Below are 26,550 nucleotides of genomic sequence, written 5' to 3'. Positions count from 1 at the left end.
ATACAATCTCCACAGTCCTCCGAAGATCCCGAAAAAAATGTCCGTTGGTGCTTCAGTGACTACTTCGCTCGAGAACCTGTCAATCACAGCTGTCAATCATGACGTTACACCACCGCATCACGTAACTAACTAAAAAACAACTTATTTTTGAAACAGACACTTGAACTTACATCAGCGTGATAAAAGCTACAGCAAATGAAAGAAACCACCTTTGGAAAAACGATATTTGAAGTGTAATTTAATTGTTTAGTTTGTCTCACGTCCCGTTGAAAAACATGGGGAGGCGGGACTTATGACCTATACTAGGACCAGCCACCGGGGGGCGATCGAGACGTTTTGGCTTCACTTTTTAGGGCTTGTGCGGCACGCTTGGTTTAAACCAGAAGTTTTGAAGCTGCATGAAAACTAAATATTATTCAATCTTTAAACCTTTTAATGTAGTTACAGTAAACTATTTATTATATTAATAAGCTGTATTAATGTAAATACTTTTAAGCCATCCTGTGCCTCCTTTGGATGTTTGCTGAGGCCCCCTAGTGGGACCCTGTTTTACAGTATTGAAAACTTTGGGACAAAATATGTTAAGGGTGTTTGCCATACAATCATTCGATCAATCGTTTGTATTGAAATATTCTGAGTATTATATTAACCCCATATGTTGTGGAACACATTGACAAACGTCCTATAACTCTCTCTCTCTCTCTCTCTCTCTCTCTCTCAGAGGTCGACAGAACAGATGAGGAAGATCCCCACCATCGTCCTCTCCATCACGTACAAGGGTGTGAAATTCATTGATGCTGTCAACAAGGTGATGACATCATCCCCCTCTGTCATCCCCCCGCCCCGAGCAGTGACTCTTGGCTGATCTTGAGCTCTTTGTCATATTCTCATTGCTAAAGGTCACGGGTGTCTGATAGAGGCTCCTAGTTGTATTTTTTGTTAAAGTTTTATTCATTTTTGAGTCAGTAGGCATTGCATTGACATTAATTGATCATTGTTATGGTAAAAACACTTATAAAATATTTTGAGATAGTTTTAGGAAACTGATTTCAGCAAAGAGATTATCTGTCTATCTCCACCCTTCCATCTCTCCGCCCAGTCCATCCCATTCATCTATCTCTCCACCCATCCATCTCTACACCCAATCCATCCAACCATCCAACTCTCCACCTAGTCCATCCCATCCATCTCTCCACCCAGTCCATCCCATCCATCTACTCATCCATCTCTCCACCCAGTCCATCCCAACCATCTATCTCTCCACCCATCCATCCAACCATCCACCCATCCATCTCTACACCCAATCCATCCAACCATCCATCTCTCCACCCAGTCCATCCCATCCATCTACTCATCCATCTGTCCACCCATTCCATCCCAACCATCTATCTCTCCACCCATCCACCCATCCATCTCTACACCCAATCCATCCAACCATCCATCTCTCCACCCATCCATCCCACCATCCACCCATCCATCTCTCTACCATCCATCCCACCATCCACCCATCCATCTCTACACCCAATCCATCCAACCATCCATCTCTCCACCCAGTCCATCCCATCCATCTACCCATCCATCTCTCCACCCAGTCCATCCCACCATCCACCCATCCACCCATCCATCTCTCCACCCATCCATCCCACCATCCACCCATCCATCTCTACACCCAATCCATCCAACCATCCATCTCTCCACCCAGTCCATCCCATCCATCTCTCCACCCAGTCCATCCCACCATCCACCCATCCATCTCTACACCCAATCCATCCAACCATCCAATCTCTCCACCCAGTCCATCCCATCCATCTACTCATCCATCTCTCCACCCAGTCCATCCCATCGATCTGCTCATCCATCTCTCCACCCAGTCCATCCCATCCATCTACTCATCCATCTCTCCACCCAGTCCATCCCATCCATCTATCTCTCCACCCATCCATCCCACCATCCACCCATCCATCTCTACACCCAACCCATCCAACAATCCATCTCTCCACCTAGTCCATCCCATCCATCTCTCCATCCAGTCCATCCCATCCATCTACTCATCCATCTCTCCACCCAGTCCATCCCAACCATCTATCTCTCCACCCATCCATCCCTCCATCCATCTCTCCACCCAGTCCATCCCATCGATCTATCTCTCCACCCATCCATCCCACCATCCATCTCTCCACCCAGTCCATCCTATCCACCCATCCATCTCTACACCCAATCCATCCAACCTTCCAGCTCTCCATCCAGTCCATCCCTTCCATCTACTCATCCAGCTCTCCACTCAGTCCATCCCATCCATCTACTCATCCATCTCTCCACCCAGTCCATCTCATCCATCTATCTCTCCACCCATCCATCCCACCATCCATCTCTCCACCCAGTCCATCCCATCCATCTATCTCTCCACCCATCCATCCACCCATCCATCTCTACACCCAATCCATACTATGCCACCCTTCCTTCCCATCCTCCCAATCCATTCAATCCAACCCATCCATTCATCAAGCCACCCCATCCCGTCTACCCAATCTATTCTATCTGTCCATCCATCCATCCATCAATCCAATCTGTCGCTCCATCCAATTACTTCACCCAATCCCATGCATCTAATTGTATTATCAGTATCAACAGATATTGATTGTTTTAACTATTCCTGTGAGAACTGTAGTAGTAGTAAGGCGTTTTTGTTTGTTTGCTTTTGCTGAAATTCTTGGATCTGTTGGCTAATATCACTTTGGTTTGTGTGTGCAGAACATCATTGCAGAACATGAGATCAGGAACATATCTTGTGCGGCTCAGGACCCAGAGGACCTCTGCACGTTTGCTTACATCACTAAAGATCTAAAGAGCAGCCATCATTACTGCCACGTGTTCAGCACCATAGACGTGGTGAGACAAACATACACTGTTTAAGAGATGAGCACTTCCTACATTAGTAGTTCTTAACTGCTTTGCTTCAGTTCTGTATACTGATTTACAGTGTTTCAAAAAAACATCACTTTTGTTTCTTTTTGCAGAAGTAAAATTAATTGAAAACCCCCAAATTTGCATTTCGTATTATTTTTTCCCTGCTGTCTGTGATGATCAGTACAGACCTGTTTAACGACCAGCAACTGAGAACTACTGCTCTGAAATACTCATTTTTGGGGGGCATTAAGAGTCTCTCTCTCTCTCTGTGGTGTGCAGAGCGCCGTGGGCCAATTGCCAGGCTTCTGATAGTATCACAATGAGTTTTATAGGAGAGGTTGTGAGCAGCAGCCATTAAAATTACATTGATAATACATCTGTCTCAATGATAGAGACACACACTATACCTATCATTGCCTCAAATACTTACAGCCAGACTCTAATAGAGATGCAGCTAGCAGTACATTTGATAATTCACAAATCATGTGATTATTAGAACTGATCAGGTAATTATTGAAACAATTGATATACTGCGATTGATACATTTTCTTTGAGTTAAGAGGTTGATTAGACAATGAATCGATCTTTTGAAAATACATTTGAATTACTTTTTAATATAGAAATTTCATTGACATTAAAGACATTGTAATGGTTGCATGTATCTTGAGTACATTGAATAATCCTGGTTCCAGAGTTTATTTACACAGCCTGCTGCTTTATTAATTTAGATTTAATAAATAATTCATTGCATATAAAAGAAAAAAAAGGGCCAGACATTCCTTTTTAGATGCTCTAAAATTTGAGTTTGCTTCCATTCTGTGTTTGTCAAATGATGTTATTCTGTCTTCAAAAGCTTGTTGTTAAGAAAAAAGAAACCGGCTGAACTTACAAGCCCTGATTCTTTTTTTTCCCCTTCTTTTTTTTTTTTTTGTGGAGGATCTGCGAGTTTATTTTCAATACTACAGTGTTTGTTTTTGACACATGAGAAAAAAATCAAAGTGTTTCCATATCTTTCATTACACTTAACAGTATCTACAGCTGTCCTTGTCTAACTTTTCAGAGACTCTTTGATGTGTAATTATATAAAAAGCTGCTCTTCATTATATTCACTATATGACATAGCTAAGCTTATTGAGTTCAAAAGCCTCTTAAGTGCAGAATAATGTTGGAGGCCTGTACGAATGTATTGATGGATGATGCTGTTGATGAGGCTATTAAAGAGACTTCTGAAGATGGATTGAAATCATTTGAATACTTTGATCATTACTTAATAGTGGTTTAAGTACTTCATGATGATTGTAAATCAGCGTGTCTCCACCTCCCGACAGAACCTGACCTTTGAGATCATTCTGACGCTGGGACAGGCGTTTGAAGTGGCCTATCAGCTGGCCCTGCAGGCCCAGAGGACCAGACAGCAGCAGAGCGCAGCCGGAGCCACGGAGATCATCGAGACCAAGAGCAGCAGACCTGTCCCCAAACCACGAGGGAGCATGCGCAAGTCAGGGGTGAGAGCGCACACACACACACACACATGAACACACACACACACGCACACACACACACCCATACACGCACACGCAAACACACACGCACACATGAACACACACGCACACACACACACACACACCCATACACGCACACCCAAACACACACGCAAACACACACGCGTGCGCACACACACACACATGAACACACACACACCCATACACGCACATGCACACATGAACCCACACACACACATGAACCCACACACACACATGAACACACACCCACACACACCCACACACACACACACACGCACGCACACGCAAACACACACACACACACACACGAACACACACACATGAACACCCACACACGCACACACACACACCCATACACGCACACCCACACACGCACACATGAACACACACACACACATGAACACACACCCACACACACCCACACACGCACGCACACGCAAACACACACGCAAGCACGCACACGCAAACACACACACACACACACACACACATGAACCCACACACACACACACACCCATACACGCACACATGAACACGCACACACACATGAACACACACACACACACACACACATGAACACACACACCCACACACGCATGCACACGCAAACACACACGCAAGCACGCACACGCAAACACACACACACACACACACACATGAACCCACACACACACACACACCCATACACGCACACATGAACACGCACACACACACACACGCAAACACACACGCAAGCACGCACACGCAAACACACACACACAAACATACACAGTTTTGTAACATCAAATCTAACTAAATATTCCAGAGTTTTGTTTTTAGACACTTTGTGAGGTTCACTACAGTGTGAGTTAGTAAGATTGTTTAAATGTTTGTAAGATCAGTCTTTTTGCTCACCAGTGTTGTTTATTTAATCAAAAACCTAGTAATAAAATCATAATATTGTGAAATATTATTACAGTTTAGAAATGAACTGTTTTCTATGTGAATATATTTAATGTAATCTATAATGTATATATAATGTAAATCTACTTACTTTCTGTGATCAAAGCTGTATTTTCAGCATCATTCTCATATGCTGATATGCTTCTCAGGAAACATTTCTGATTATTATTCATTATATTAAAAACATTGCCTTTTAACGTTTTTGTTGAAAACTGAAAATATTGTTCATGAATCTTTGATGAATAGAAATTTCAACAGCTTTTATTTGTAATAGAAATGTTTTCAAACATTATAAATGTCTTTATTTATTTAAATTTTTGATCAAATTAATACATCCTTGCTTATTAAAAGATTATTTTCTTTCAAACAAAAAAAAGATTTAATATAGATATGTGGTTAGTTGTTTTAAACGCAGTGGTTAGCCAGAATTTGCTGTCATGAACATACAGTATGCAAACATATGCAGACAGGAAAAACTAGCCTAATTATAATACTAATATATATTTTTTATATATTAACAAATACATTAAATTAAATTAAATTTATGCATTTAGCAGACACTTTTATCCAAAGCGACTTACAGTGCATTCAGGCTATCAATTTTTACATATCATGTGTTCCCGGGGAATCGAACCCACAACCTTGCGCTTGATAAGGCAATGCTCTACCAATTGAGCTAAAGGAACATATAATATAATAACATATATATATATATATATATATACAATGTTATATAATTTGTTTGAAAGCTAGCTTTTCTTTACCAAATTGAATCAGAAAAACAAAAAACTCACCGCTGAATCCTAAAGTTAAATGATCCCGTGTCTGTCTGTGTTTGTAGTCCGGTCACTGCTCTGTTTAGATCTTCCTTCAGTTCAGCTTCAGCTTGCTGTATTCTTGTTCTCATTCTTTACACTTTCCTCCCGCTCTATTTCTGTGTTTCCTTCATCCAGCTCGTCCTTTATTACTTCAGTAGCTCAAACTCCCATGGTTCCTCTCTTTCTGTGACAGATCCATATCTAGTCCACTTTTATTTTGGTGTGACAGATCCTTCTGACCAGTGCTTACAGTACTGCGGAGCCCCCTGCTGGCTCTTTGAGGAGTTACACACAGGGTATTTATGCGTCCCCTCTGCTGTTTCAGGTGGAAGCGATGGATGTGGACACTCACGCTCAGAGCAGTGCCACCTGGATCCTGGACTCCAAAGATCCCAAGCGCACCGTCAGCACCAAGTACGAGACCACCATATTCTGATCGGACCCTTTCCTCTCGCTCTGTGCCTTCACTCTAGATAGACTGTGACGTGACCGAACTCCTTCCCCCTCGCTGTCCTCCACACAGAAGCCTCCTCTCTCTTATCCGTCTGTCTCACACAGCTCTGGCTGTACTCTCTGTCCTGACGTAGCCCTTTAAGTTGGTTCAGGTAGGAGCCCCTCTCACCTGTAGTCGTATCACAACTGGTTTGAAACCAAAGTAAAGCTCTGCTGAGGACCAGTGCTGTCGTTTAACCTTCCTGTTTCAGTCGTGAAGAAACTAACATTTCCTACTCCATTCTGCTCAAAGGACTCTCCCTCCATTTCTCACTCTCACTCAGTTTTTCTTCTCTTAACTAGTCTTTCTTTCTTCTCCCCTTCTGTGGTGCTGGTCTCCTCCAGGCGTCGACCGCAGTGAGACACTGATGAAGACTTCCTCTTCCTCTTCTTCAGTCTGAGCTAAAACACCTGGACTCCACTAAACATGTAGCATCAGATCAAAACAGTCCCCGCCGCCAAAGATTACAATATAAAGCACTTTCCATCAATACGGTACATTTTGGTGTCCCGTAATTGTTTAATTTTTTATTCACGCAATAAAGGCACAGATTAAACATTTAGAAATAGAACTAATGAGTAAATATGTGAGAAGAACAGTATTCGTAAAAATAAAGAGGTCTTGACCTTCACAGCTATATACAACAATTAAAAGAGAACCGCAGTGTTTTAATTAACCTAAATAAATTACCAAATTAATAATTTATTGACTTTAATTACCAAAAACAGTTAAACACATTTAAACATAACGTGTCCCACAATTTGAGTGAAATGTCATTTACTCTTTAAAAAAAATCATCATTTTCTGTTAATTTATTTCTTCACAAATTAGTATTGACTATAATTGTCAACTTCAACTACTCTATTTTGTTTTATTTTATATTTTTTCCATGTTTTATTTCATGTTGTTTTTTTATTTTACTTTGTTTTTTGTTTACATTTTTTGTAAATGTATTTTTTATTAGTTTGTTTATTTTATTTCATTAGTTTATTTAATATCTATTTTATTTTTGTTGTTTTGTGTTTTTTTTTTATCTTAATCAAATGTAATTTATTTATTAAAAAACATAAATCAGGTTTTTAAACTGTATTTAAACGGGAATTCATTCATAAGGAATATTTGTATAATTAACGTTTAAATAACTGCACAGTTTTTGGTTGATGGACAAAGTCTTCTGAAGGCTAAGCTCTTTTCACTTTGCTATGAAGACACAAAATGACTCCACAGCTTTTAAGCCCCATTTTGTACCTTTTTTGTGGAAAGTGCCAGTAGAGTGCATTAGAAGTTATCTGAATTGGATCGAAGTACCTCACTGTAAATGTAATTTGCCTCCAGTTTATGGATTTGCGTTGAGCACTGTGATTCGATGTTGTCTTAAGTCTGAGTTGGAAAACTAGGCTGGGCCTAAACGTCTGAACCAAATCACAAAGAGGTGTCTGAACAGACCGCCTGCTCAAAATGTGTCTGATGTCAAGGAGTCAAAGTAAAATGTAATAAGAGCTGTTTATTGTAGGCTTCATCTGATAAGCAGAACATGGGTTTGTAAAGCTCGAGCTGTGGTTTGGGTTTTATTTTCTTGTCTCATGGATTTAAAGGTGGAATTATATGCATATATTCTTCACAAGCCTTAACAATCCTCATGTGATCACATGAATTATGGGTGCTTAAGCATTTACAAGTTCATACCATCTATATTAGGTGGGTGGGGGGTCAATGTCACAGCATCTGAAAGTTTTTTTTCTCTCTCTCATTTTTTCTGAACAATCTGCTTTTTCTGTTGCTGTGCAATATTCAGTTCTTTCCTCAAATCCTATTCCCTTGGACCCCAAAGGCTAGTCATTTGTGATGCCCAATAAACAATGGTGCATCATCCTTTTGTAGCAGATTATGTAATTAGATCATTTATTTTCCTGATCATTATCACAAAATAAAGCCTGATTTGAGCAAAGCACAGTGGCATTAACACATGAATATGAAATATTGTCTGAAAATGGGAGTATGTACCCATCATACAAGATTTTCTTTATGAAAGTCAGCGCAAACCTTGCAGCTAGTGTCAATTTGCTAAATCATAGCAAAAATCTGGGCAACATTCATGCAGTGTATTTCATTCTTAAGGGTCAAATCAGTTACAGTAGCATGCTGAGCACAAGCTAACTGACAACAAACAGTCTAAATGTGTTTAGTTAAATCACGTATGTATAACTGAAATGTTGTTTGTATCCAATTTTAATCTGCTGTATTTCTAATTGAAACTGGTATTCAGTGAGAATACTGTTGAATATTCAGTTGGGTAGATCTAGTCAGATTACTAATCAGGCAGCTGAGAGTATCAAGAAGTTTTCATTCGCCATCGGAGTCTTTGTGGTCCAAAGGGGAGAAGATTTCAGGACAAAGAGGAAAAAAAAAGATCGGCACAACAACAGCTTTTTTTCTCTCCACCTTCATTTTAAACTTTTGACATCTCTGTTGTAAATGGCATCAGCATGTTAATTAGATCCCACACTTTTTGTTTGATTTCTTTTAACCCTGTGTATGTGTGTGTGTCTCTCTGTAGCTGACCGCTGTGTCGGATGCCAGACAGAAAGGAAAGCTGGGATGCCAGTGACAGCATGACTGTGGATGAGACTTGTAGTGTGTGTGCGTGTGTGTGTGTTTATATAGATCTGTGTTAAGTGTCAGAAGTCTCCTCACACCTGCAGTGAGATCCTCCCATCCATCATCAGGCTTTCAACAAACAAAACAAAAAGAGTCCCGTCCACTTAAACACTTGACAAAACCTCTTCCTCTGAAAAACATCTGGCTTCTATCAGATTTCAGAAGCTCTCTGACACTGGAAACTCTCAGCAGTCACTGTATGCTCAGTCTTTACTTTGATTTCTTTGAGATTGTTTTATTTTCATTGTGAAGCGGCTGTCGACACGCTTTTGTTTTGTCTGTGGTCTTTCATCTCAAAAAGTGTAGATGCTTTTATTTTGTCTGATAACTTTGAAAATAAACCCATTGAGTTGGAAACACTGATTCCCGTTCAGGCAAACACTGATTAGAGAGTACTGCCTTGTCTTTTGATGTCCAGTTAAGATCAGTCCATCTGTAAGTTGAGGTCTTTGATTCTTATGGTCGGTATTTTTAAGTCGGGTGGCCAACAGGCTTCAGTACAAGTGGCAAGATGGTATGAGTTTCAATAGGAAAGGTTTGGCTTTTGAAGGTTACAGACAGAAACTGTTGATTATGTTGTGACGTCTTATGGTACACTATTATTAAGTTAATAAGTTTATGATGGCATAACAATGGTACAGTCCAGATCCTGGTACTTGTAGTGACTCTTACACGTATACTGTGATTTCTAATGCAAAACAATGCGTTAATGTGACACTACAAACAACAGCGAGTTGTTTTTATGTGTAGAGTTTTGTGTCTTTGCTTTAGTGATTAAGTTGCAGAAAGCAGGGTACGTCTAAAAAATAAAAATGAAATGGATGAAAAGTTTGAAAAAATTTTAATTTGAATAATCCTCTGTCATGGACGAACTTGCGCTTATGTTTTGTGTAGCTAATAATGCAGAAACATAAGTTGTAGATGGGAAATATCCCTGTATGCATTTTAGCCCTAGTTTACAAGGATTTTAGGTCTGGTACTTTTTATTTAGATCTTTCTTTCTTTTTACGTTTTTAACATGGTACGTTAAAAATGGGTATAATGCTAAATACAAGCAGATGCTAATGCTAGCACCTGCAACAGCCGCAGTGTTTGCACAACTAATCACGTTAGCGAATACAAAGGTGACATATTCTTGGTTAAATGATTAAAATGTAAACAATATCAAATTGTAAAGTAATCCTGGGTGGTCTGTTTTTTGATACTTGAATGATTCTGCTTTTATAGATAATTCTCTCTATATATGTATGTATTGTATGTAGTTTTATTTTTTTTGTTAACTTTTTGGTCATGTTTTTTGTCATATCTAGAGAGGAACGTCTTTTTAAAGCTCAACATATCATGATGTAAGTGAGCATGAGACCGTGACAGTGGAATCTCTGAGAGACCTTGCCACAGAATCAAAGAACGATTGTAAATAATCTTGGGCTTCCAGTCTTTTTTATGATTATTATTTTTCATAATTGTACATCCAATAAATTAAGAGATGGTATCCAGTGTCCTGTCATTTTTTTCTTACCAAAAGCTTTGTGGTGAAAGAAGAATATTACATATAAATGTAAATTTGTATTGAGTTACAAAACCATTTTATTTAACATAATGCCATTGTGTAGTGTTTTGATTGCATTTTAAGTGATTTGTTTCTTTATTGAAGTGTTTACAGGTTTTTTTGCAAATAATTGGTGAAAGTCAATGATATTGAAATTGCAAAAGTTTTATTCAAAACCATTTAGGAGCAGAAATTCCTTCATTTTAGACCTGCAAGATAATTTGGACACAATATATCATTGTCCTGTTGAGCAGTATTACAGAAAAGATGGGAAAAACTTCACTTGACAGTTCACACGATATAATTTAAACATTTCCCAGACAACAACATGCATACTTTTTACAGTATCAAAGAATAAGTTTGAAATTTGATTTTGCAAATTGGCAACAAAATATTTTTTAAGAGTGATGATAACATCTGATTTGTTCCTTGAGTGTTGACAAATGTACCACAAAAAAATATACAATCATGTAATTTTCTTTGGACAATGTCAGTGTTTAACAATTGACATGACCTTGTGCCTATATCTGTGTGCTGAAAATGTCCTGCTTTTTGTACTTTTGCTGTCAATGTGCTTTTTGGTTCTAAAATTGTGAAATCAACTCAAAAAGTCAGCTGTTAAGTATTGGCTCATTCTTTTCTGTGTTTTTTATTTTTTTTATTTACATTTACAGGTGCAGAAAACCATACATAATTGAGCCAAAACAACAGCAGCAATTTCTTAACCAATCACCAGGTTAACTTTGTAATTTCCTCAAAAAAATAAAAATAAATGCATAAACACTACATAAAACCTATTCTGACCAAGAAGTAGTCTTATAAAGAGAGATCACTGCTAGTCTAAGCAGTTTAAGCAACAGGCCCTTTTTCTCTTATAATGAAATGTTCTCAGATTTAAGTTTTTATGAAAGAAAATGTGTATATCTCATTTGGAAATGCTCAAGACCACCACTGCATTGTAACTGTCTGAGAGTGACTGAAATTTCAAGCATCAAAACAATTTACTTTTTCCATTCAAAAAGTGAAACTTGTTTATTATATTCATTCATTACACACAGACTGATATATTTCAAATGTTTATTTCTTATAATTTTGATGATTATAACTGACAACGAAGGAAAATACCAAATTCAGTATCTCAGAAAATTTGAATATTGTGAAAAGGTTCAATATTGAAGACACCTGGCTCCACTCTCTAATCAGCTAATTAACTCAAAACACCTGCAAAAGCCTTTAAATGGTCTCCCAGTCTAGTTCTGTAGGCTACACAATCATGGGGAAGACTGCTGACTTGACAGTTGTCCAAAAGACGACCATTGACACCTTGCACAAGGAGGGCAAGACACAAAAGATCATTGCAAAAGAGGCTGGCTGTAGCACATTATGAAAGTGATTATGAAAGAATGGGTTGCTATCAGTCAGGATTTGGCCCAGAAGTTGATTGAGAGCATGCCCAGTCGAATTGCAGAGGTCCTGAAAAAGAAGGGCCAACACTGCAAATACTGACTCTTTGCATAAATGTCATGTAATTGTCGATAAAAGCCTTTGAAACGTATGAAGTGCTTGTAATTATATTTCAGTACATCACAGAAACAACTGAAACAAAGATCTAAAAGCAGTTTAGCAGCAAACTTTTTGAAAACTAATATTTATGTAATTCTCAAAACTTTTGGCCACGACTGTACATGTACCTGGTTTAAGGACCATGGTATCCCTGTTCTTAATTGGCCAGCAAACTCGCCTGACCTTAACCCCATAGAAAATCTATGGAGTATTGTGAAGAGGAAGATGCAGAAGAGCTGAAGGCCACTATCAGAGCAACCTGGGCTCTCATAACACCTGAGCAGTGCCACAGACTGATCGACTCCATGCCACGCCGCATTGATGCAGTAATTCAGACAAAAGGAGCCACAAATAAATATTGAGTGTTGTACATGCTCATACTTTTCATGTTCATACTTTTCTGTTGGCCAAGATTTCAAAAAATCCTTTCTTTGTATTGGTCTTAAGTAATATTAAAATGTCCTTAGTTGTCAGTTATAATCATCAAAATTAAAAGAAATAAACTTTTTAAATAAATCAGTCTGTGTGTAATGAATAAATATTATATAGAAGTTTCACTTTTTGAATGGAATTAGTGAAATAAATAAACTTTGACCAGCACCTGTATAGGAACAGAGAGCTGCTCCCAGAGTTCATGTTAATTATGAAAAATGTACATTCATTTGCAATTAGCCTTTGTCTTGTACATTTATATTCATCGTTTCTTGACTACTAGGCATTTTTGTCAGAGAACCCCAAATAATTGGTAAACGTTGTAATTCAAATATCTTTTTGGTCTCATTTCACATCATTTATTAAACCGTGGTCACTGATAGCAAAGGGTTGTAGACTTTCTTCCCATCTACAGAACAGGTCCCATGTGCCAGCAGCTCCTGAATGGTGATCCAGTTGTCCAGGATGCGTCGGCTGCGTTTCTTCATACTCTTTTTCTGGCTCAGCTCAAGTATAGAAGCCTGTCCTTGAGGTCCAGAGTCTTGTTCCTTCTCTTTCTCCCGCATGAAGTCCAGTCGGCTCTGCATCATGAACTCACGGCGTCGCCGTTGCTCGCGAGCTCTCAGCAGCTGCTGCTTACGCTCCTCCTTGCTCCAATAGCGTCCCATCTTCATTTCACTGACCGCATCATCGTCCGTGGTCATCCCACTGCGCTCTTCTCGAATCTTCATGGCACGAGCCTTTAGCAAACGGTCTCTTACCGGACGTTTAGCGACATAACGTGAGCCGTCGCTGCGGATCTTTACCTTCCACTCCATTCGAGGTGAAGATGTAGGCAGTGAAGGAGATATAATCAAAGAAGTTGCAAGAGCAGCTGTGGAGTCTCTGTTTAGACAAGTTATGGTATTGGAGTGAGAAGGAACCTTTTCATTGGCATCCCTTAATTCTGGACTGTCGTTTAAAGACACGTCCTTCAACTGCATGCAACTCTGGTAGCGTTGAGGCAGCATGCTACTGCAGCGGCGACGGGACAAGTACGGACTGTTTTCTGCACTCCTTCCACCTTTCACGATCCCTGTACTGAGAGTCCCATTTGCATGGGACCCCCTTCGTGCTCCATCCAAGCCCTTTCTACTACTCCCGCCATTCCGGGATAACGACCGAAGCCTTGCTGGAGTAGAGTTTTTGTTGTCCGCTGTTTCTTCACTCTTTTTCTTGGCATCTGATGGTAGGTTTAGATTCTTATCCCTACTTGTGCTTGTTCTGTGACGGGGCGTCCGGGGTCGCATGGTTGCAGAGGCACTGGAATCTCCAGCCGCAGACAGTGAAGGGTGTCGTTCACTTGCCAAAGGTGTGCTTCTGCAACTTTCCCCGCCGGTATTATAAGCGCTTGTACTCTCCTTATCAGAGCGTTCCCTTTCTGGGATCTCGTTGATATCCGACAGGTCATGGTGGATCGCCTCAGCACCTCCACACCTGGCCTTTGCTCCTTTTTCTTCATCGTCCTCTTCGTCAGCTGGCCAGACCTTTAGGCAGCGTTGCCGCAACTGTTGCATCTTTTGAGCCCGCAAAACATTGCGCCACTTAAACTCCAGGTGACGTATTTCCTCATCTAGAAGAGCAATCTCATGTTGCATCAGGCTCTCGTTACAATTCATGTCTACAGGAACACCTGCTCCTGCAAAATCACCACCTCCTCCTCCACCATGGTTCCTTCCATCCAAAAGGAAAAGTGCATTTCCGTTCTTCTCGTAAAGGCAGCGGATCTCCAGTAGCTCTCGGTAACGTTCATATTCCTCTTCAGTTAACCCAGGCATCAGTGTTCTGCTGGTCACCGAGCCCAGTGATTCAGGAGCACCTTGATCCACCGCTCCCACCCCATCTGGCCCCAGCAGCGAGTCGTTGCTGTAGTGGATGTATTCCCATCCGTGCTGAGCAGCGCGGAACTTGCGCAAGCTGCCGGGTGTATTGGTGGCATTGGTCGTGCATGCGCTGGTGGCATCATCGGCCAGCTCGGAGGACTCTTCACAGCGTGTACTTTCATCTGTACGACCCACCCCGCTGTCCAGCTCCTGGCTGTTTGTGTGCCACAAGTTGGGCCGAGCAGCTCGGATCCCACTGATGTCGCTCAGCAAAGAGCTAGTTTCCCTTCGGTGATGAGGGCTGGGTGAGTTATAGACATTTTCCAAGTCTTCTAGATCCAGGCCCATGCCCATGCCCAACTCCAAATCCAGATCATCAGCCTCATTCTGCCAACAATGAATGTAACAAAATAGGAAAAGAAAAGTCATGCTAGGAATTGTGTGCAGATCAATGTGTTTAGACTATAAACATTCTGATTGGTCTAAAGCAGTGGTTCCCAGCTATGGTCCTGGAGCCCCAAAACTGCATATTTTGCATGACTCCTTTACCTCACACACCCATTTTAGGTCTTAGAGTCTCTACTAGTGAGCTGTTGAGCTTAAGGAGAAAATACCTTCTTAAGGAGGTAAAATTATGTAAAACGTGTTCTCTCTGTTCTCTGTACATGGCTCAGATCTACTAGTCTAGGGGTGTCATATTCCATTCCTGGAGGTCAACTGTCTTATACAGATTAAACACACCAGAACCAGCTAACAATGTCTTCAGGATTACAAGAAACTTCCAGACAGGCAGGTGTTTTAGAGCTGGTCGGAGCGTAACACTGCAGGCCAATGGTATGACACATTAAAACAGCAAACACATTAAAATGTCCTTATCTGAGCAGCAGAGGGCAGTGTTTGTCTGAGTAAGCCCAAGTCTGGATACTGTAAATGACTGTAGGGTCTTTTCCCATCTGTTGTAGGAGACATTTAAACATGAGAGGTTTCTCAAATGAGCCATCTGTGCTGGGAATATACTGGCCCAAGGGCTCACACACAATCTGGGGCGTCCAGAAAACACAGAACACACACACACACCTGTACTTCTGACCCCAAATCCTAAAAACTGTAAAATCTGTGGCTATTCACTGCTAATTCGTTCTTATTCTCCTCTCTGGTTTTATCACAATTTTTATCACAATTAGATTTTTACTTTGTGCCAAATTCATGAATACATCCCACAGTATTCTAGACACTGAATACAACTAACAATTAATTTTTATTTAGAACTGGACCCAAATGGGTCTTATTCAGACCAATTTTCATCAACATAACCTTGTTGAGACTTGTACATTTTAATCAAGATAAATATCTGTCTTTGTAGGTGCCAGATCAGCATCCATCTATACTTAATTTATCAAGATTATTATTTGCAAATAAGACGTATTTTTCGAGATCTTGATTACGTTGTTTCCCTTGTATGCATCATGCTAAATGTACTTCATAAACATGCCTCAGACTTCAAATGTTGACTTGGTTTATTTGTATTCATGAACCGAGTCGTTCCTCCGGGGTTTGCATTATGTTTTATTTAAATATTTACCAATGGGATACAGACTGTTGCTATGGCTTCCACATGGGCTAAAGATGATAAATCTGGTTGTTAAAGCATGTTGACAGACAATGAAGTTTGGGACCAATCAATGAAGATGAGTCACACTGATCAACAATTGTGTGTTGATTTAAACACTTGTTTGTTGATCTTAATTCTCTCTCTACTCTGTTGTACCTTTGTCATCTGACTTTATTTTTTTACCTTGTCAGAATTAGCTGTTTTTAATCATGAACACTGCATGGAATAATATATCCCACAATGCAATGCACCCAAGTTGACCTTCAATTTCATTGTGTTGCATTAAACCATATCTGCAGTAATTAATATGGCAATACAAACTGTCATAAACAAATGGAAAATCATTTCCAATATGATAAATGGATGCCACTTAGATAACCTGCGATGTAATGTGGTCATGTGATAATGTTGCATACTGCTGCTTGAATCTTTTTAAAGAGTTGGCAGTATATAGTGTAATACACAGTGTTCAGCAAGCAGTATTTATTATTCCATTCTGAACACAGCCGATGTCTCAGGCTGCTATGGAAATCTGTCAAAGGAAATTAAATGGACATGGTGACTCGCTGTTGGAAGTGGTGTATTATGGGATGTTCTAAGTGTGTTTCTCTCTCAAGCGTAACCTTGAGCAGAACAAAAGACTGTCGAACCGACCCTGTGTGTCCTTGTTTTTGTTTTTTTCTCTCCCATCCATTTATTTCCTCGTCTGGGCTTCTGTCACTCTGACCTCTCCTGTCTATTTCATTTGTAAACAGAGAACAGAATAGGGCCATGTGGTCACCTGTACACTAAAACACCTTTGTCTGTTACTGCTTGATTAAGCAGACCATTATACACTTCATATAATGTCTGAATATTAAATTTGTGGCTGTTAATAGCCTTAGTAATACTTTGTCATTCACCAAAGTGCATTGTTTCCAGCACTGGCACTGCGCCACTACTAAACCGACAGCCAAATAAACCATATATCCTCCAATTTTGTGTTCACGCTTCAAATTGAATGCAATGAGATAAAGGCTGGGTGCCGTAAAACAATTCAAAGACAATAAATTGACAGCATGTCTTTCAGTTACACTCCCCCTGCTGCAATAAGAAAATTCTGTAGGAAACACTGCCAAAGCAATTAACTTAATTGAATTAAGTGATCATATCTGACTGTGCAAAGATAGGCCTACAGTATTTATTATGGTTTATTCCAGTCTCACCTCAATATCTGGTCGTGCCAGTAGCAGAGAGATGTTGGTGCTGTCCTCTCTGGTCAGGATGGCCACTGCTTCCTCTCTGTTCTGCACATCCATCCCATTTATCTGAACACAAATACACATTAACATCGTTTCCACATCACATATAAAATGTATATAGCTGTAAGAAGCCTAGCATTTTTAATAAGATAGCATAAAATTGTTTTATTTAGTTTAAAGACAAAGATAAACCTCTTAAGGTGTTTGGATGGGGTATTCTACTGGCTCACTATTAAAAAGAATGTTGTTCAAGCCTCTTACCTTAAACTCAACTCAGTTTGAATGGTTGTTTATCAGAGTTGTTTAATTACCTGCAGTATTCGGTCTCCCTCACGGATTCGGCCATCTTTAGCAGCAATGCTATTAGGGTTGACCTGCAACGACAAGACACAGTATTATAGTATTAATATTGACTTCTCATACATCTTTAAGGAATATTCCAGTTAAATGCAAGCTGTTTGTAACCAAATAATTCAAACTACGCAACTTTTTGGAGCTGTTTTGGTAAACACATGTTGAGTCGCCTTTATGCTGTGCAGAATCCATGGATGAATCTGATGGATTTGCTTATGAATATCTGTAACTTAAGTCACTAGCTGGCTTTCCATCCAGTTTAACTTATTCGCAAAATTGGAATATCGCATAAAACATTCACAAATAAAGCGCCATTTGTATCCAAGGAGTCAAAGAGAACAAAATCGCCAATTCCTTGAAATCTGGCAGTAGATATCACTAAGAAAACTAGGAGAAGTCACTGAAAATAATAATATTCATACATGATAAATTACTTGCACCTCAGAGTGAGCAGACAAAATACAATAAATGTGGTCATTACTTTCGGAGGTGGATGCTGCTGCTTGGGAACACAGTTTGAAAACACTCAGATTTCATCAAAAAATACCTTAATTTGTGTTCTGAAGATGAACGAAGGTCTTATGGGTTTGGAGCGACATGAGTAATTAATTACAGAATTTAAATTTTTGGGGTGAACTGTGCCTTTAAGATGACGCCAACACTCACAAAGACTTCAGATGATGGCAACTGGACACACTAAACTGACAAATATTATCCTTTTATTGCCTTTAAGGGTAAGTTTTTTATTGTTGCAATGTCTCATATCTGTAAAGGAACAATATTTACTCATTCTTTGAGAGAATTGGATAAAATGCATATAATAATAAAAAAATATATACATATATTGTTGTGCTTTTGGATGTTAGAATTAGAATGCAAATAATTTTTTTTATAGAATAACGTCATCAGACGCCATTTTTTGCTACTTTTAAAGCATACGTTTGATTTAAACAATAGGTCTACATAATATTCACATATGCAGTTCATTTATCCTTTCTCACAAATGCAAGTTAATATCTGTTACATGTAACTAGTTACTGTGTATACTGAAACGAATGCAAACTGGGAACTTAATGGTTATATTTTTAACATTTATTCTGAAACTATAAATATTAAAAAAAACTGTAAATGCATTACTGTGCACAAGTTTTTATTCTTTTTCAAAAACAGGATTAGTTTAAAATGTATCTGATTAACCTTTGTTTAACCTATATTACTTCTTTACAATACACCATTTGCTTTAAGTGGGTGATTTCTGCCGTATGAACATGTTGAGTTAAAGGTGGGGAATAATTTCCAAAAACCATAAGAGTCAAGCCACAGAGTCAGCTGTGTCAGGCTGGTCAGGACGCTCAAACAGCAATGTTTTGATACAGTGTTTTGGATTTAATGTGACATTTGATTTAAATAGATGATTTATTTAACAGTTAACCATCAGGGCGTAGGTTCACAGTCCTCCCTCAGACTTCATTCATAATTCATCGGTCAGCAGATTCCCATTATTCCCCATTTCTCACCTCACCCACATAGATACCCAGATCCTCTTCATCGTCAGTGCGATAACACACCATTAAACCCAGTTTATCTTGCTGAGAGGACTTATACAGTTCCACCTCCTAAAGGAAAACAGATAGTGAGAGAATTAAACATAAACACAGATAAGACGCTTCTCCGGCAGTATTTCAGTCTAAAGCAAATGTATACTCAACAGTGCTGACCTCATACTCCAGGACATCTTGTCTGTCCACCTCATGTTGACTGATGTCAAAGTAGTCCGTTGGGTCGTAGTACACATGGTCTTCAGCAGGACTGAGGAGAGAAACAATATCAAAGAGCAAAAGATAGAATTAACCAATAGAGTGACATACAGAAATGAAAAGTCACAGAAAAGCAGTGTTAGTGTTTGTAAGTGAAACACGTTATTGGAGGCAAAGCATGCAATTGTTAATTGTAGCATTTTCAACATTATACCAGAGTAGTTCATTAATCAGATAGTTAATTATCTATTTTTGCAATGCATGACAACGATAATGACAATCAATGCACATCCCACATAAATATGTAAAAGGACAACAAAAAAAAAAAGTGCAGAAAAAGAACAACCCTAACTAAAAAGAACAACCCTAACAACCCTAACTATCCGATGTAAATTAAGTATTTTCTGTAAAAGTTGCACTAGTTTTTTTGTTTTGTTTTTTTCAGCAAAGATGCATTAAATTGATCGAAAGTGACAGCAAAGGTATTTATAATGTTGTAAAAGATTTCTATTTTAAATAAATCCTGAAAACATGACTGTTTCCACAAATATATGAAGCAGCACGACTGTTTTTAACATTGATAATAATCATAAATGTTTGTTGTGCAGCAAATCAGCATATTAGATTGGACTGGAGAAATTATGATGAAAATTCAGCTGCATATCACAGGAAAAATTACATTTTAAAACTGCAATAATTTTTCACAATTTTATTACTGTTTTTATTGTATTTTCGAGCAAACAAATGCTTTATGAGCATAAGATAATTCTTTAAAAAAGTTAAAATCTTGCTGACCCCCAAACTTTTGAACAGTACTGTAACTAATTATTTGTATTGTATGTATAATGTACATAGATCATAATAGCATTGATTTTGTGACATGGATATCTGTTCTCAAAGCCACACTCACAGCTGGCTGAAGAGGCATGGCTCTGGGATGGGCGGCAGCGGAGGGGATGGAGGTGACGGTGGTCTGTTGTGATGGACGGGTCTGCCTAATGTCACCATGTGCTGGAAGCTGATATCTGTCTGCGTCCCGCTGTCCACACAGTCAGTCATTACCGCCGTCCCTCCAGCAGCTCCAGGTCCGGCTGCTTTCCTCCTCGGACCCCAACTCATGCTCCTTCGGCAGCGCAGCGCATGCAGGCTCTGCTCCGGAGAGAGTCCAGTCAAGTCTCTGTTCACCTGGACAAACACACACATGGAGAGGAGATCACCGCATGGTTATCCAATTACTGCCCACATTTATGCATTAGCAACAAGTTCAGCAACAGTAGCTGATTTGTATAGGTTATGCACATACAGAAGACAAAAAGAGCCTGTTGGTACATCAAAGAGAGAATCTGAAAAATGAATTAATGAATTCTAATGAATAAATTGTGGCTGTGACCAGTGTTATTTTTTATATATTTTTATAGATTTAAGTCAGCTTTACAATCATTTACATTTATTCATTTAGCAGACGCTTTTATCTAAAGCGACTTTCAGATGAAGACAGTGGAAGCAATCAAAAACAACAAAAAGAGCAATGATATATAAGTGCTATAACAAGTCTCAGTTAGGTTAACACAGTACACCTAGCATGGGATTTTAAATAATATAATAAATACAAAGAAAACAGATAGAATAAAAAAAGAATAGAGCAAGCTAGTGTTAGATGCCTTTATACAATTGTACAATCTTTACAATCACAGTAATAAATTACATGTTACAATAAACTCAGATATATATGTGAACATAATACAAATTTAAAAACTGAAAATATGAAAAGGAAAGTGGAAATGATATCTTGCATTAATGCTTAAATAGATAATTGAGGAAAGAAGCCTTGACAATGTGAGGGAATGATTTCAACATAAAAATGCATAGACTGAATGTTTGTTAGTATGAAAGACATTTGTTTGACTAACAGTGAACAGCTGTTGGACGCTTATCGATGTACATAACTAAACTAGTTTGATAAACACACCGATGTACCAGATGTGGTTTGTTAGAAGGACAGTTCACCCAAAAGTGAAAATTCTTGTATCATTTACTCATTCTCCTGTTCCAAAGCCCAGAGGCTTTCATTTCATGCAATGAAAATCAGTAATGTGCAAAGCAGCTTTGGACCTCATTGACTGTCATTATATTGACAAAAAAAAGTCATTTGTCCTTTCACAGAAGAAAGAAAGTTACTAGGGTCTGAAAAAAAATGAGAATGAATAAATCATGACAGATTTTTATTTATTTAGTTTTAAAGCTACCCTTTTAACGTGAGCACTGATAACAACATAACATCAAAATATATCTACAACAGTCACTAGTCACAAGGAACACCCAACATTCACGCAACACTCATAAAAAAGACAAAACCTTTATTCCAAACTCCCCATTCAAAGAGCACAGCATGCCGTTTATCTGCCCTCTCTGTGGGAGGAAGACAAGGAAGAATTAAGAATTTAAAAAAAAAAAAAAAAAATATATATATATATATATATATATATATATATATATAGTCAAGTTCATTTAGTGCTGAGGAGACAGTCGAGAAACTGCAATCAGGGAAACTACAAACAACTCAGCAGAAAAATGTCTAATGGTGATAAATGACCTCAATACTCAATATCTGCAAAGTGTTTAAGGGTTTAATATATATTAGGGGTGTAACGGTACGTGTATTCGTACTGGACCGTTTCGGTACAGGGCTTTCGGTACGGTGCACGTGTGTACCGAATGACCGAATGCAATATTTTGTGTGTGGAACATAAGTACATTTTCGTGTTTCCAAACGAACATATTAAGTAGCGTAAGTCTCCGCGTTCAGCGCAAATCTGCGCTGCGGATTTGAAAATAAACAAATTAAACGCTGAAAATAAAGAAAATAAACGCTGCGGCTGCTGTAGGTGACATAGAGGGAGACCACCGACAGACCAGGATCTTGTCTTCACGACAACAATATCTATACTTCACGTTGAGCATAAATATAAAGCCTACTGATAAAGGACACCGTCAACAGTATTGACGGCAAAATAGACTATGTTTGACAGGTGCAATATGCCAGTGTGTCACCGGCCTAAGGTTTTCAAAAGGCACCACACGAGTGTGAACATCACTACAACTAGGAAAAAAACAATTGTAATTCAAACGCAGCTCCCGTCTGCATTTAAACAGACCTTTGCTCTTAATTCCGATCGGTCCAACACAATAACGAAATCTGAGCAAGTCTAAAAACTGAAACGGTTGATGCTGCACTTTACACTTTGGAAAAGTTATATATATATTTTTAAGTATGAGCATTGTTTGCATTTCTTTCCCTTACTGTACCGAAAATGAACCAAACCGTGACTTTAAAACCGAGGTACGTACCAAACCTTGATTTTTAGGTACCGTTACACCCCTAATATATATATATATATATATATATACATATATATATATATATAGATATGAAACTCTTGAAGACGGTGTTTCATTTATACAGAATGTCTGATTTACATCTTAGATGTATTTATATTTTATTAACATATGATGTCATTAGCACATAATACATTTTTTACTTAATTGCAGTTAACATGCAATTAAGAGTACATGGATGACACAAGACTGAAACACCAAAATGTTTGGCAGTCTTACATTTTCTCTTTTGAGATTTTGAAGTGATTACAAAGAGCCTATCGCAGGTCATCTTTGACCTCTGACCTCTGTGGCTCTCTGACCTTTCCCAGAGGCTTATGAAGCCCTAATGTTTGTGTGAAAGTGACCCCCTGTGTGTTTGTGTGGAGGTATGGATGGGACAGCAGCAAGAGTGATTGGTAATTAGGGATTAGTGTGATAATATTCAGCAGGATTCTGAAGGAAACAGTGTGAGTTTCTGGCTCAGGACCGAGTGGGCGGCTTCATCAAAGGACACCGAGCTGCTACAACAGGCAGAAAAGCCAGAGCAAAGACACTTCTCCTCGCTTTTCTCTTCCAGTGACTCTGATTTAAAGTCTGGTAACTGGTAACGGAGCAAACGCTCAATCACGTTGGTGGACCAGTTTAAGTGATTAAAGGGTTAGTTCACCCAAAAATGAAAATTAAGTCATTAATAACTCACCCTCAGGGCCGTAGCTGGGGTCGGCGGGGCCCCGGTGAAGGTGGTACCAGTGGGCCCTGTCTGAAAGTGTTTAATTTGTATGTTCGTTCTGTTTATTTATTTGTGCTATTTACACAGTGTTTAAGTTTTTTCAAGTTTGTAAGTGTCCAGGTACAGAAACCGAATAATTAAATGTAAAATAGCACTGTAAAAATTAAATATAGTCTTTTAAATATACAAAATTTATTCAGACACCTTCAACATTTCTCACATTATCAGTTTATATATTTACAACTATATTGCTATAGTTTAGAAAATGGTAGTAAAATATTACAAGAACTCAAGTTTCTCACACACACAGGGCAGCTATATCCAGCACCAGGGGTTCAGTGCCTTGCTCAAGGGCACTTCAGCTGTGGGTATTGAGGGTGGAAGAAAGCGCTGTTCATTCACTCCCTCCCACCTACAACTCCTGCCAGCACAGAGACTCAAACCTGCAACCTTTGGGTTACAAGTCCTAACTGTCTAATAGCAAAAACTACGACTTTATTCAGCATTGTCTTCTTTTCCGTGTCTGTTGTGAGAGAGTTAAAAACACAGCAGTTTGTGATATCCGGTTCACGAACAAATCATTCGATGTAACCGGATCTTTTTGAACCAGTTCACCAAATCGAACTGAATCGTTTTAAACGGTTCACGTCTCCAATAAGCATTAAACCACAAATGACTTAAGCTGTTAACTTTTTTAATTTGGCTGACACTCCCTCTGAGTTAAAACAAACCAATATCCCGGAGTAATTCATTTACTCAAACAGTACACTGACTGAACTGCTGTGAAGAGAGAACTGAAGATGAACACAGAGCCGAGCCAGATAACGAACGAAAGATTGACTCATTCACGAGTCAAGAACTGGTTGCATCGGTTCTCGAATCGGATGCGTCTGACAGAAACGGTTCTTGACTGGAGAATGAGTCAGTCTTTTGTTTGTTATCTGGCTCGGCTCGGTGTTCATCTTCAGATATAGTTTGCTGGAGCAGGGGCGAGAGTGGACACAAACATTGCGGGTGCGGGCGGGAGTGGACACAGGTCGTGGGAGCGGGCAGGCCCATTCATACCTTCAGCTGGAGTGGGCAGGTGCAGGTTCAAGAAAACAGTCCCACGCGGGGCTCTACTCGCAAAAGACTCCTTTGCGGCTGTTATGCAGCCTCTATCCACACTTCTGCCGAGTCCGCAGCAGACTTCTACCCGGTAGTCAAAGCGGCATTACATCCAAAAGTGCGGACTCAGAGGAAGACCGCGAGGGTTTAGGGCTGCCATTTGGGACAGGGCCTATGTCTTCATAGTAGTGAGAAATCTGAAACTGTTAGTGTGGAGAGACTGTTTATGAATTAATGGTAATATAAAACAATGAGTGGGTGGATTTTTACCATTATATTGGTTATTTTCACACAAGGAAGTTGTCTCTTTTTGTGCCTTGCAGGATTTGCATAACCAAAAAACCCCCAAGCCTACCATCACAGACACACACACACGCACACACACGGAGCAGTGGGCAGCCATGACTTGATGAATCTGATTGAAAAAATAGTTTGATTCAAGTGTTTACATGCTTAATTTTTTTTTTCCTGATGATCGGATTAAGTCTACATCTGTATGTATTCCTGTGGCTCAGTGGTAGAGCATTGCGTTAGCAGAACAAAGGTTGTGGGTTTGATTCCCAGGGAACACTTACACAAAAAAAATTAGCCTGAATGCACCTTAAGTTGCTTTGGATAAAAGCATCTGCTAAATGTAAGTGTACACCAACCCTTTAAATAAGACTGAAATTTAATACAAATTGAGCTCAGTTGGGTCACCTGAACTATTTACATAAAGGCTTTTCATGCTGATTCAATCCAATTGTAAACTGGTATTGTTCACAGTTTTTGTTTCTTGTCATTGCTTAAAAAATGGTAATTGTTGGAATGTATTAATTTATTGATAAATGTTCCACTCACAAGTTTTTCTCAGTAGTCTTCTGTACTGTCTGTTCTTAATGTAGTATTGTATTGATTCAGACTCTATGTGGGGCATTGGCCGACAATGACCTTGTCTGCCATCTGGAAGTTTCTCTACACACTGGGTTGTCCCTGCAAAATCCATTTCAACACAATATTACTGCTGCTCTGTTGTGCCCAATTTTGCCCCACAGGGCTTGAGGATTCATCGTCGCTCAGTTTTTAATAGTCTTGCTGTAAAGGCCACTTTTCTCCACTCTTATATCTTTTCAAAGGATACGACCGTCAGGGGCACTGGCTTTCATAAACGCAATCATGAACACAGTTTAACACGTCTTTGCTAGTCAGAGCTATAAACACACACACATACTTGGAGCGTAGTTCGGACGGATGCTTTAATGAACAATAAGCGATGATTTATTACACAGGAGATGTCCTCATCTCCAGCACAGAGGCACAACCACATCCCCAGACGCTAATTCAGACGGGCGTAATGCGGACTACATCTCCAGCCGCACGTCCGCTCCTGTGGCTGCAGGGTTACACCTCCAGAGATAGATAAATGATTGCAGAGGAACAGCTATATGGTCTTCAGTATTTCTCATGTAGCTGGAGTACAGCACAGAAGGGGGATGGAAGGGAAAGTTCAAAGAAGGTGACAGACAGAGAGAGACAAAACAGGGGGAAGGGAAAAAGCGCATGATGAGGGAGATACACAGAGACTGTCTTAGCTCCTATCTCCTTAATGAGTGGCATTTTAACCACGACTGGCGCTACAGGGGGT

At 39.4% G+C, this 26,550-nt stretch overlaps 2 protein-coding genes across 8 annotated transcripts in view; one reads left to right on the top strand and one right to left on the bottom strand.

Annotated features, from left to right (window-relative positions):
- Nucleotides 1–9,832, top strand: part of LOC132129499 (ankyrin repeat and SAM domain-containing protein 1A-like) — a 119,190-nt gene extending 109,358 nt beyond the window's left edge. For 5 of the 7 annotated variants that reach the window (XM_059541132.1, XM_059541128.1, XM_059541130.1 and 2 more), the window contains 4 exons: nt 722–808; nt 2,752–2,889; nt 4,236–4,412; nt 6,516–6,626. In XM_059541132.1, coding sequence (XP_059397115.1) covers nt 722–808; nt 2,752–2,889; nt 4,236–4,412; nt 6,516–6,626 — 513 coding nt within the window. Of the gene's footprint in view, nt 1–721; nt 809–2,751; nt 2,890–4,235; nt 4,413–6,515; nt 6,627–7,027; nt 7,178–9,240 lie in introns of those variants that run through there. The other 2 variants (XR_009428529.1, XM_059541129.1) reach the window with 2 other exon arrangements.
- A 3,087-nt stretch (nt 9,833–12,919) lies between these two features.
- The window catches only part of LOC132129627 (PDZ domain-containing protein 4-like), a 30,790-nt gene continuing 17,159 nt past the window's right edge, over nt 12,920–26,550 (bottom strand). The window contains exons 2-7 of the mRNA XM_059541266.1: nt 20,622–20,896; nt 19,673–19,763; nt 19,472–19,570; nt 17,912–17,974; nt 17,565–17,666; nt 12,920–15,134 (exon numbers count right to left, since the gene is read on the bottom strand). Of these exons, the coding sequence (XP_059397249.1) occupies nt 13,248–15,134; nt 17,565–17,666; nt 17,912–17,974; nt 19,472–19,570; nt 19,673–19,763; nt 20,622–20,896 (2,517 nt within the window). The 3' untranslated portion in view covers nt 12,920–13,247. The remainder of the gene's footprint in view (nt 15,135–17,564; nt 17,667–17,911; nt 17,975–19,471; nt 19,571–19,672; nt 19,764–20,621; nt 20,897–26,550) is intronic.

This window comes from Carassius carassius, chromosome 46, assembly GCF_963082965.1.
Source record: "Carassius carassius chromosome 46, fCarCar2.1, whole genome shotgun sequence".
In the NCBI taxonomy this organism is placed as follows: Eukaryota; Metazoa; Chordata; class Actinopteri; order Cypriniformes; family Cyprinidae; genus Carassius; species Carassius carassius.
Note: the sequence above shows the minus strand (reverse complement) of the source record. Positions and strands in the feature narration are given on the sequence as shown.